The following is a 12,463-nucleotide window of genomic DNA, read 5'->3' as shown; positions in this document are numbered from 1 at the left end:
CTGATGCCACAAACAAATTCTAAAGAATGAGTGATATTTTAACAAACACTCTAAGCATCATAATTATGATGGCATGATTAAATGACAATTTATGAAGCGGAGTTTCTTTACATCGCAACCATATTACATCACAAATGTTAGCCCATGTACGGTCGTGCCAGTTCAGTAACGTGATATAATGAACTTTTGATTAAAGGAAATTAGATTGGTGTCTCCGGGGAAATTAAAAATGTATCGATCAACTGTTGCTACGTCAACTCACCTGGAATTGCATGAGGAAATTTTCCTTTACTGGCAGCAATCTGTGGGAAAAACAACAAAATAGTTATTGAAGCGCCGGGGTGAAGCACCTATGCTATGACTTTCCGTTCTTTTCTTCCTTCTTCTCCTTCTCATTCATTATCAACATCATCATTACCGTCATGACGTCACATCATCATCATCATCATCATCATCATCATCATCATCATCATCATCATCATCATCATCATCATCATCATCATCATCATCATCATCATCATCATCGTCATCATCATCACTATCATCATCATCATTATCATCCTCATCACCATCATCATCATCATCATGACGTCATCATTATCATCATCGTCGCCGTCATTGTCGTCTTCAGTGAGTTTTTGTCTTCGACAACTGTGGGTTCTGCGACGATAAAAATTAATTACCACGACGACCGTTGTGGAAAAGTTGTCGTTTTCACAACAACGCAGATTTATCCAGAGTATAAGTAACCACACGGTTGTTTGATGTGATCATTTATTAACGTTTCTAACAAAACATTATATAATGTTCAATTCCAGACTTGGGTAGTACCAACAGCTTTCACACTATATACGATACACATATTTTTATTCATCTTTTTCTGTTTGTTTGTAGTAATTTTCATTCTATTAAACTGTACATTTGTGTGAAAATTGAGGGCGCTATTTACATATTTTTTTAAATCTAAATTAGCCAAATAATATGAGTTATTCATTACATTTAATAATATTTTGTGTGTGAAAATTTCTTTGACATTTGTTATTCTTTTTTCTGATGTTCTAATGGCATTATTACAAGTGTCTACCCCTTGTAAAGATGCAAACAAGATTTACGATATATAGCGCCATCCTTGTTCACCTTTACTTGAAAATGACCAGTTTTACATGCCATCAAACAACCGTGACCGAGAAACTGGAGGACGACAAAGTTGCAAAGTTGACTCGAGGTGTCAATTTGCCATCGCAGAATCATCCGTCGTCCAAAATAAAACTCGCTATCATCATCATCATCATCATCATCATCATCTTTTCGATACGAGTTTAGTGAATTGCAAATATGATACCCTCAAGTACATTTGTAATCTACGTTTGCTCATAACTTCCTTTTATTAAAGTAATACATGTATAAATCATTTAAAGATATCCCCTTCAATATATTACATGAAGGTTGATGCTCCCCATTTGGAAACTAATAGTACGATAAGAAGAAATCTGCTCATAGTATTTGTAATATTATCTCTGTTTCCATAGCAAACGTTAATCCATTAATGCTAAATGGCATCTGCCTACGCAGTATTTTCTGTTGACCTTGACGCGACTGCAGATATCAACGGTTGGCTTTTACATAACCAGCACTATAAATACCCTTAAAGAGAACTTGTTTGTTGCAATCTGCATTATTACTTTTATAGTATATAATAGTATTAGCTGACCTTCTTAGCATTGGAGGGCATTCAAAGATTGATGTTATATTAATCATAATGAAGTATTTAATGGTTGAATTTTGTCCATTACATGTTTCTGCCACGACCCGAATTAAGAGTCTTTTAGGTTTCTAAAAGCATATTTGATGGTAAAAACGAATTTCACGATAAAAGTCTGTTTGTGGAATTTAGGAGGAGAACAATTGAATGGGAGAACATTAACAATTAAAAGAGAAACCCTGTCTTTAAAGGCAGACCGTATAGTACCTAAAGGAGAACGCCATTTATATGCCCCTTAACTTTTTGCGTCTTTGACATTTCATGAACCAAGCTTAAAGGGCATTCATTGATTTGCTAAACCAAGCCATCCTAAAATTGATCAAAATTCAGATTTTTGGAACAGGAATAAACATGATGAAATTTGGTAAACATGGTTACTCATACAAACGAGCAGTTAAAGGTGGGAATATAGTCATTTTAATGACTTAAAAGTTTTACAAAACGAGAAATTGAATAAGGGATGGAATCAAAACTCGCGGCGGTTGAACCACGTTCCATTGTTTAGAACAATAGAAACCGGCTCCAACCGCCGGTCGAGTTTTGATATCATCCCTCCCTAAGCTATGCTGATCAAATTCACATATTGTTGCTGATTTTATTTAGTGGGGCAGTTAGCATGGTTAGGAAGAACGTTTTATACAAAATCTCTTGATTGTCCATGTAGTCGTTCAAACCTGGAAAAGTGTTATTTGCCTGCACTTCTGCTTTTTAATAAACTCAGAATAAGGAAGCACCCCGTTAATCGCAACACGTTTGAAACACAAAATATATAATTGGGCTCTTCGTGTACGTGATAACTCAAAATTAATACAATCTGTTTTACATGTGATATAAAATCAAAATTCACTGCACAATTTGGTTGCATTGTCCCATCGGGCAGAGCTTTATCTTCATATAGTACTTAAAAGGCTCTATGGGATTCCTACCATTGCTTTGTTGTTTCGATTTTATTGCTTAAAGTCAGTTTACGTGACTTACAAATGCTCACGTAAAACTAGGAAATGCCGCATTTTGACAATTGTTTTAAATGTTAAAGTTCAGTATGCAGTTGTAAGTTGACTGATTTAATGAATGTGTAGAAAACGGGGACGCCTAAACAGGGATCATCTCAAAAGAGGTTTCCCGTTTTAGACATGCTTATAGGAACATGTTGTTTGAGGTTCTTGTCTTATACCATAGGCATAGATCGGGGGTAGGAGGTGGGCCGGGGATCCCACCAATATTTTGCCAGATGGGAAGGTCCATACAATTATCTCCCCAATGTTGACGCCTGTGTGTGGGTTTATGTCCAAATTAACCTCATATTTGGTAATTTTAGCCCCCAAAGTGACCCTTTTCCGCGCTTCGCACGAATAAACTTATTCTGTCGCCAAAAGGTGCTGGATTCACTATACTTCCACTATATTTTTTTCCAACCCCGTCCTCCCCCATGTCAAAAGGAAATCTACGCCAGTATGTTATACTTTACCCAAGGAGCTCCAAAGGTAATGTAGAAAATGGGGAACTGCCGAAGATCGTTTGGACATGTCGTCCATAAGTACTGCAACATTTGTGAGTAATTTGCAATTATGAAATAGGCATGTGCTATTGTGATCGGAATTACATAATGTTTCTTGTTTATCGTTTAGTAGGGGAACGTCCATAAGTAGCCTACTGCAACAATTCCGATTAATTTGCAATTATGAAATACACATGTGCTATTGTGATCAGAATTACATAATGTTTCTTGTTGATCGTTTAGTGGGGCAATTACGAGAAACTTATTTTTTAAAGAAAATTTCTTGATTGTTCCTGTGGTCATGAAAACCAGAACAAATCTTTATTTGCTTGTAGTTCGTGTAGTTCCGCTTTTAAGAAGCTCAAGATAAGCAAGCATCCTTTTAATCATAACATTACGTTTGAAACACAAAATGCTTTCCCTGTACGTGATAACACAAATCGACTGCTCAGATGAAGTGTAATAGCTGCCGTGTGCACATTTGGCCATTTACACACAGTATATTATACTCATACACATGGTCGCTACACATGACAGCTATTGCACTTACCCACTTCTGGCTCTGAGCAGTCGAAATGCAATCTGTTGTACACGTAATATAAAATCTAAATTCAACGCACAACGTGGTTGCATTGTCCCATCGGGCAGAGCTGTATCTTCATTATAGTACTTAAAAGGCTCTATGGGATTCCTAGCATTACTTTGTCATTTCGATTTTATTGCTTAAAGTCAGTTTATGTGCCGTATTTGATCTCAAATGTTAAAGTTCAGTTGATGCATTTAACAGATGCGTAGAAAACGGGATGGGGACACCTAAAAAGGGTCTTCGCAAAAGACGGTTCCCCATTTATACAGGTTTTAAGTAATAGGGACAGGTTGTTTGAGGTTGTTGTTTTATACTGTAACATAGGATAATGTAGAAAACCCAGAAAATACGGACAATCAAAGACGGTCTGAACAGGTTATTTACATATACCGTGCGTAAGTCTTGCAACATTGCATGATGTTTGGTAAAAAAGTTGAACACCAACTGGGTCCTATATCGATTCAACAATACACACTGCGTCTCTAATGGATAACGATTAGCCTTGTGATATGGCTGAATGGTGTTCTATTTAGTACGATTCTGGCAACTAATACTTAGTGTCTGTTTTATGGAAGCCGGAAGCGGGCACATATATTTTGATGTAATGGGCTATTCCAGTTGAAATCCACACTACCCCTGTGGAAGATTATGGAAGTATCTTCCACAAGGTAAGTATGGATTTCAAATGGAATGAGCACATCGGGCAGCGCCATTTAAAACTCACCATCCCTCTGTGGAAGATTCAATTTGAATCTTTCTCAGAGGGTGTATTGAATTCTAATGGAACTGCCTAATGTGTTAATTCCATTTGAAATCCATACGCCCCCTGTAGAAGATATTTTCAAAATCTTCCACACGGGGAATGTGAGAATTTTAAATGGAATAGCCCAATCATGGTAATCAGTTCTTACCTTGCCATTTCTTTGATTTCCAATTTGCCATCACCATTGCGATCGAAGAGTTCAAGCTGAAAATGACAACAAGAAAGGATTAATGACTTACAACGCTTTCAATGTTATTTGCTATTGCTCTATATTGTAACCTTCGGGAAAAAGCTATTTCGATTTCGAGCTAACAGGATAAATAAGGTAAGACGGCAGACGGAGTACAAAATGATGTAGAAAATGTAACTGAAGGGCAAAGGCGGCGGAAAAAGAAGGGAATTGTCACGTTGAAAAACAGTAGATTATGTAGCTACAGCGTACGTGCTATTACTAGTTTTGTCTTCAATGCGTAGATACAGAATCAAGATAGATGTGTTGTCTGGATATAGAATTCGGTGATATGGAATGGTTTCAACAGTTACAAAGTAACACAGTGAAATAGATAAGGTTAATAAACACATTTAAGAAAAAAAGGCGGTTCTCGCTGATAACCTGACAGAGAATGACCCTAGTCAACAAAATGGCCGCCGACGCGACGGCCCCGAGCAAGGACGCCCGTGATTGGCCCTCCTGACACCAAACGAGGCGCCCAATTGGATCCCCCATGAAAAAATCGCGTGACGTCACGAGGGCAAACCCATTTCAGCGGCATGAAAAATTTTGTGTTTCATTTGACGAGTAAATTAAACTACATTTCAGAAATATGTTTAAGAGAACTAGTAGTAGTATTAAGTAATTCAAGACGGTGTAATATTTCCTTAACACAGTTTTTTTACACACACAATATTCAACTGCAATTGATTTGATTTCCTGTCGCTGACAGATCGACTGACTTGATTAACAAAATTAGTCCTTGTTTGTTACAGACTGACAGATTGTAGCTGACAAATTGTAGGTATCTTTTTTATACTCCAGATATGGCTAGGAAATCTAGAAATATCTAGGAAAGTAAAGCATGTAAACAAGATCTGAAGATGCACAAAGGAAAACACAGACAATAGAAAGGAAAGAAGTATAATACATGGGATTATGATAGGATATCTTAGCTGTAAGGAAATGTATCGCAATCAAACCACGCTCTACATACACTATGGACCACGATGGCCTCATCCCAGTGGCATTGTTCAATAACCTCAATTAAAAAATCATAATGCAAAATTTGACCTCATGTTGCAGGTTATGAGTTTTGTACCCAAATTTTCAGAAGTCATTCAATGAATGTGCAAATGTATTGGGGTTAAAGAACTGCGCACTGATTGATCAGCTTGTTGTGGATCCTAGTGATAGATGTCTCCTGAGAAGACATATTTTAATGGAAATGTCTATCAGTGGGCCATAAGCTGTCAGTTAGTAAGCCTAAATTGAACACTGTGGTGGATTGTAATCACACATTAACGATCTAGCCTTCAGGAAGGGACAAGGTATTTACGTAACATCTCGGTCACTGACATACATTTTCCTAATAAGCCGGACATATGTCCTCGTTTTATTATCTAGATCTTCGCTGCCTTGAGGTAGATGGCGTGAATTCTAGTCTAGGATGAAAAAATGGACTCTATTTTTTTTGTGGTCACCTGTTTCTATTGTATCTATTTCTCTTGTTTGTTTGTTTTTGTTTTTCATTCTACACGTGTTGCTGAATAATTAACCTGATCTAAAATGCTTTTAAAATGTCTTATTTTTACATACAGTATTAACAATGTAGTTTGCGAATAATGCCGAATAATCATCTTGTAAAACAGCGGAAACACATATTTGTTTTGGACAAGTATTCCTATCTTTATACGTCCCTGGATGGTGTTGGACTGGATATATAATATATGAAGAGCTTCTTTTCAAACCAAGTCAACAACCACGTGTTTCTCATTTACTTGTGTGATACAATCACAATTACTTTGACAAGTTAGCAACAATGAGTTGTACCATCAACAAGCCATTATTTACCACAACAATGCTGCTTAACAATATGCAGACTATTGTTCTCATTTGGGAACCAAAGGTCTCACACAGTATTGTTACTGTGCACACATCCACTGTTTGCTTTGTAATGGTGCATCCAACTGAAATTACTATACCTCAATTAAACAATCATAGTGCAAAATTACACCACATTTCGCCATAATACATTCTAGAAACGCTTGCTGTTAGAAAAAGAAAAAATTTAATGCTAATTTATTGCTCATTCTAGGGAAGCGTGGTTACCTTTTTAAAATAACCGAGTGAGAGGGTTTTCAAGAAAATATTTTTCCTGTCAAAACTGAAGCATCCTCTGTATAAAAGAAAATATGAATATTAACTGCACATCATATATAACGATTCGTGATACCCAATTGTGGCACATTTGATGTCGTTTAAGAGGCAGAGAATTTTATTTCAATTTTATATACGCCAAAATATTTTTTTAATTGAGCAAGAATAAGGATAGAAAAACGTTGAAAATTCTATGTGAATATTACATTAGACCCAACCAAAGATTACTGTTTCGTTTTTATGGTAATCTGATCTTTTATTTCCTGAAAAAACATTTTGGGTCTAATGTCGAATATTCACATACTTGATCAAAACATCGAACGTGTATACAAGAAAATGGTAGGTTTTCCTCTATAGTATTTTACTGACCATGGAAATGTACTGAGACAAAAGCACGTGTCAAAATCGATATAATGTATTGTCCATATAGACGCCCAGTTATCATGTTTATTGTTGGATTTTTTTTGTATAAAACACGCAGTTAACAACAATTGAGCGCTAATAATACACATAAATGTTTTTAGGCAAATAAAATTCCAAAATATGGTACGTTTTCTGCCTTTGCTTGTCACGTGGTAGGCCTATGTTGAAGTTGCGATTATATCTTCAAATAAGTTTCAAATGAATTCCAACAAGTCAAGTGGCCGAGTGGTCTAAGGCGCTTGGTTTATAGTGTGTCCAAAGCAGTCCGCCGCCGTGAGTTCGAACCCCGCCTCCGCCAAACTTTAATGAAGTAAAATTAAAATTAACATTTTACTTTAAAAAAATTTCATATTGGGGACATGTGACTGGCAGAATTTATGTATGGCGTGGAGTGGTGTGGTGCAAAATTTGACCTCATGTTGCAGAGTATGAGTTTTTGTACCCAAATTTTGCAAGGTCATTCAATGAATGTACAAATGTATCGGGGTTAAAGAACTGTGTCCTGATAGATGAACATGTTGTGGATCTTAGTGTATGCAAATAAAACCTGAAGATGCACAAAGGAAAACACAGACAATAGAAAGGAAAGAAGTATAATACATGGGATTATGATAGGATATCTTAGCTGTAAGAAAATGTATCGCAATCAAACCACGCTCTACATACACTATGGACCACGATGGCTTCATCCCAGTGGCATTGTTCAATAACCTCAATATTATTAAACAATCATAGTGCAAAATTTGACCTCATGTCGCAGGTCATGAGTTTTTGTACCCACATTTTCAGAGGTCATTCAATGAATGTGCAAATGTATTGGGGTTAAAGAACTGCGCACTGCACTGATTGATCAGCTTGTTGTGGATCCTAGTGATAGATGTCTCCTGAGAAGACATATTTTAATGGAAATGTCTATCAGTGGGCCATAAGCTGTCAGTTACTAAGCCTAAATTGAACACTGTGGTGGCTTGTAATCACATATTAACGATTTAGCCTCCAGGACGGGACAAGGTATTTACGCAACATTTCGGTCGCTGACATACATTTTCCTAATAAGCCGGACATATGTGCTAGTTTTATTATCTAGATCTTCTCTGCCTCGAGGTAGATGGCGTGAATTCTAGTCTAGGATGAGAAAATGGTCTCTATTTTTATATGTGGTCACTTGTTTCTATTGTATCTATTTCTCTTGTTTGTTTGTTTTTCATTCTACACGTTTTGCTGATCTAAAATGCTTTTAAAAAGTCTTATTTTTACCTACAGTATTAACAATGTGGTTTGTGAATAATGGTTAATAATCATCTTGTAAAACGGCGGAAACAAATATTTGTTTTGGGCAGGTATTCCTATTTTCATAAGTCCCTGGATGGAGGTGGACTAGTTAGATAATATATATATATATTCTTGAAAACATAGCTCTAAAAAGTTGTGACACCTTTTTAAACAGATACTAACCATTCAGACATACATGCGATATCGCATAGTACAAATGATTACAATTTGACACGGGCCTTTTCATGCCATTAACTTATATGTACATAATTATTATTATTATTATCATGTTATTCCTATTATTAGGATTGTTACTATTGTTATTATATTAGTTATTTATTACCATGATTTATATTATTATCATTATCACTAATATTGCTTCTGCTTATATCATTATTGAATTACATTTGTACATTGTATTATTGATTGGTGATTGGCAAAATAAAATATGAATGAATGAATGAAGTGAAAGATTGCTGTTGTGGGATAAAGGAAAGTTAACAGAATTTGAAAGAGCAGCCTTCAATTATCATGAATAAATCCAAATGTTAATTCAGTATGTTCAATCGGTAAGAATGAACAAAATCTTTAATTTCCCTATACACTCGAATGCAAAGTTTCATTTCAGGTTCGAGGAGTAAGAGCGATATGCAACAAATGCCCGGATGTCCGACAGTATACTGACCTAGTTATATCGACTTTCATTTGTTTTTTGTTATTGTTTTTATATCTTTGAACACACACGGAACTATAGCATGCAAAGAAAATACAAAAATAATAGTTGTATCTGATAATAGTAAAATCTATATTGTTTTCCTTCTGCTTCTGATGGTTGTTTAAAATGATTCATACTATTGTTATTGTGAATATAGTGTCTGATCATCCGAGCTACAGACACTTTTCATTTGCTGTATTAAAATTTAATACGCTTCCTATAAATAAAAAATCGATTTCTAGAGTTTCAGATATCCTCACATTCACCACTGTGGTAGATGACATTTTTTGAGGGGACGAATACTGATAAGGGAACCCTAGAATTGCATACCTGAACACAATGCCCACATGCTGTGCAAACTTGAGAAATGTTTTAAAAAGTACGTTTTTAAAATTTTGTACTATGATTGTTTAATTTAGGTTATTGAACTATGCCGTTGGGATGATGCCATTGTGGTCCATAGTGTATGACTAGGAAATCTATCGCTGGCCTTATCCCAGTGGCATTGTTCAATAACCTCAATTAAACAATCAAAGTGCAAAATTTGACCTCATGTTGCAGGTTATGAGTTTTTGTACCCAAAGTTTCAGAGGTCATTCAATGAATGTGCAAATGTATTGGGGTTAAAGAACTGCGCACTGATTGATGAGCTTGTTGTGGATCCTTTGTCTCCTGAGAAGACACATTTTAATGGAAATGTCTATCAGTGGGCCACAAGCTGTCAGTTAGTAAGCCTAAATTTAACACTGTGGTGGATTGCAATCACACATTAACGATTTAGCCTTCAGGAACGGACAAGATATTTATGTAACATTTCGGTCACTGGCGTACATTTTGCTTACTTTAAGCCGGACATATGTCCTCGTTTTATTATCTAGATCTACGCTGCCTCGAGGTAGATGGCATGAATTCTAGTCTAGGATGAACAAATGGTTTCTATTTTGTGGTCACCTGTTTCTATTGTTTCTATTTCTTTTTTTCTGTCCTTTTGTGTTGATGAATAATTAACCAGTTTTCCTGGTCTAAGTGTTGTATCAACAATGTGATTTACGAATAATCATCTTGTAAAACAGCGGAAATAAATATTTGTTTTGGATAGGTATTCCTATTTTATACGTCCCTGGATGGAGAGAGACACATTGGATATATAATATACTGATATTCTTGAAAAATAGTTATAAAAAGTTGAGACACCTAGTTAAGCAAATATTTACCATCCAGATATATACAATGATATCCCGATGTTGCATAGTACAAATGATTACAATTTGACACAGGCCTATATAATGGATATAAGTGGTTTATATTATTTTCGTTCTGTCAGTGTCCATTAGAATGACCTCAATTGGAGTTGACAAACACAATACATCTTCACTACAGTCAATGTAATGCATTTGAACAATCAATTTAAAACTACAAGTGCTTACTTATTTCTAAAAGAATTGGGACGTTGTTTGCACTTTAGTAATATCGGCATTATTCTATCACATCAGGTCATGAATATAAATAATCTAATTATCAGAATACGGTAGTTCCGTTTTTATGCCATCTGTTCAGTATTATTTATGTAGACGAGTAACAAAATATTTCTCATAGATTCAGTGTTGTTATAACTTCGTTATTCCTCAACATCCCTCTGAACACATTTTTAAATGAGTTAAAACACACTGGATTAACATTTGAATTTATTCTGTTTCTTTCCTTTATTCCTCAACAGCAATCTTTCACTTCGTGAAAAATTGCTGTTGTGAGATAAAAGAAAGTTAACAGAATTTGAAAGAGCAGCCTTAAATTCGAATGTTAATCCAGTGTGTTAAATCGGTAAGAATGAACAAAATATATCATTTCCCTATACACTCGAATGCAAAGTTTCACTTCCGGTTCGAGGAGTATGATTAATATGGAATAAACGCCCGGATGTCCGACCGATAGTGCACTGACCTAGTTATATCGACTTTCATTTGTATATTTTTGTTTTGTTTTTTTATCTTTGAACAAACACGGAACTATAGCATGTAAAGAAAATACAAAAATAATACTTGTATCTGATAAAAGTAAAAAATCCATATTGTTTTCCTTCTGCTTCTGATGGTTGTTTCAAATCATTCATATTATCGTTATTGTGAATATAAAGTCTGATCATCTAAGCTACAGACACTTTTCATTTCCTGTATTAAAATTTAATACGCTTCCTATCAATAAAAAATCGATTTCTAGAGTCTCGGATATCCTCACATTTGTTTCTTAGCCGCTGAGGTAGATGACATTTGTGAGGGGATGAGCACTGATAAGGGAACCCTAGAATTGCATACCTGAACACAATACCAACATGCTGTGCAACCTTTAGAAAAAAAAACCGCTTTCCATTGAAAATCTAAACCGATTAAACATGAGGTGATAAAATTGTATTGTAAAATCAGGTCACCCACACATAAAAATCGTTATTAAATAAATTAAACACTAATTTAAAGTGTTGTGATTTGGTAGTTCACAACATCTTGCGAATGGTAGTGAGTTTCGGCAAAAATTGCATTGCTCATTTCCTTGCGAGCGTGTAGAAGAATTCAAATATCACAGAAATGCTTTTGTAGGTCCTATGGTTCTTGAGTTATGTTGTAAAGAGGGCTGAAACAACAACACTTTTGTAAAATGTACATAACTCATTAACAACAATAAATTAAGCAAGTTTTCAAAGTATATGATTTGTAGAATGACCTTTTGCAAAACATCAAAGTGTTATTTTTCACTAATATATTGATTTAGACAATAAAAATCGATTTTTTTGGCTGCTTCGACCAACATTACCTTGATTACCTTTAAACGATTAAAGTTCTATTTTGACATAAGCAAAGGAAACAGTCAAACTCTATTTGTAAATTGCAACTGCTTCGTTACCACTTACAAGCGCACATTACCTTTGATCCTAGATTCCTTACAATATCAAGATGCACATTTTGGATACAATGTAATGTATGTAAACAACCGAACATACTACTGTCATTAGCTTACAAGGGAAGTCAATTATTTCCAGTGGACATAACAATACTTGCCCACGGTCAAATAAAGCTTGAAA

General features: G+C 35.3%; 1 protein-coding gene across 8 annotated transcripts in view; it reads right to left on the bottom strand.

Annotated features, from left to right (window-relative positions):
- The window catches only part of LOC140135854 (calretinin-like), a 195,110-nt gene that overhangs the window by 15,798 nt on the left and 166,849 nt on the right, over positions 1-12,463 (bottom strand). For all 8 annotated transcript variants that reach the window (XM_072157496.1, XM_072157500.1, XM_072157495.1 and 5 more), the window contains 2 exons: positions 4,758-4,813; positions 263-302 (listed from right to left, as the gene is read on the bottom strand). In XM_072157496.1, coding sequence (XP_072013597.1) covers positions 263-302; positions 4,758-4,813 — 96 coding nt within the window. The remainder of the gene's footprint in view (positions 1-262; positions 303-4,757; positions 4,814-12,463) is intronic.

This window comes from Amphiura filiformis, chromosome 16 (assembly GCF_039555335.1).
Source record: "Amphiura filiformis chromosome 16, Afil_fr2py, whole genome shotgun sequence".
NCBI lineage: Eukaryota > Metazoa > Echinodermata > Ophiuroidea > Amphilepidida > Amphiuridae > Amphiura > Amphiura filiformis.
Note: the sequence above shows the minus strand (reverse complement) of the source record. Positions and strands in the feature narration are given on the sequence as shown.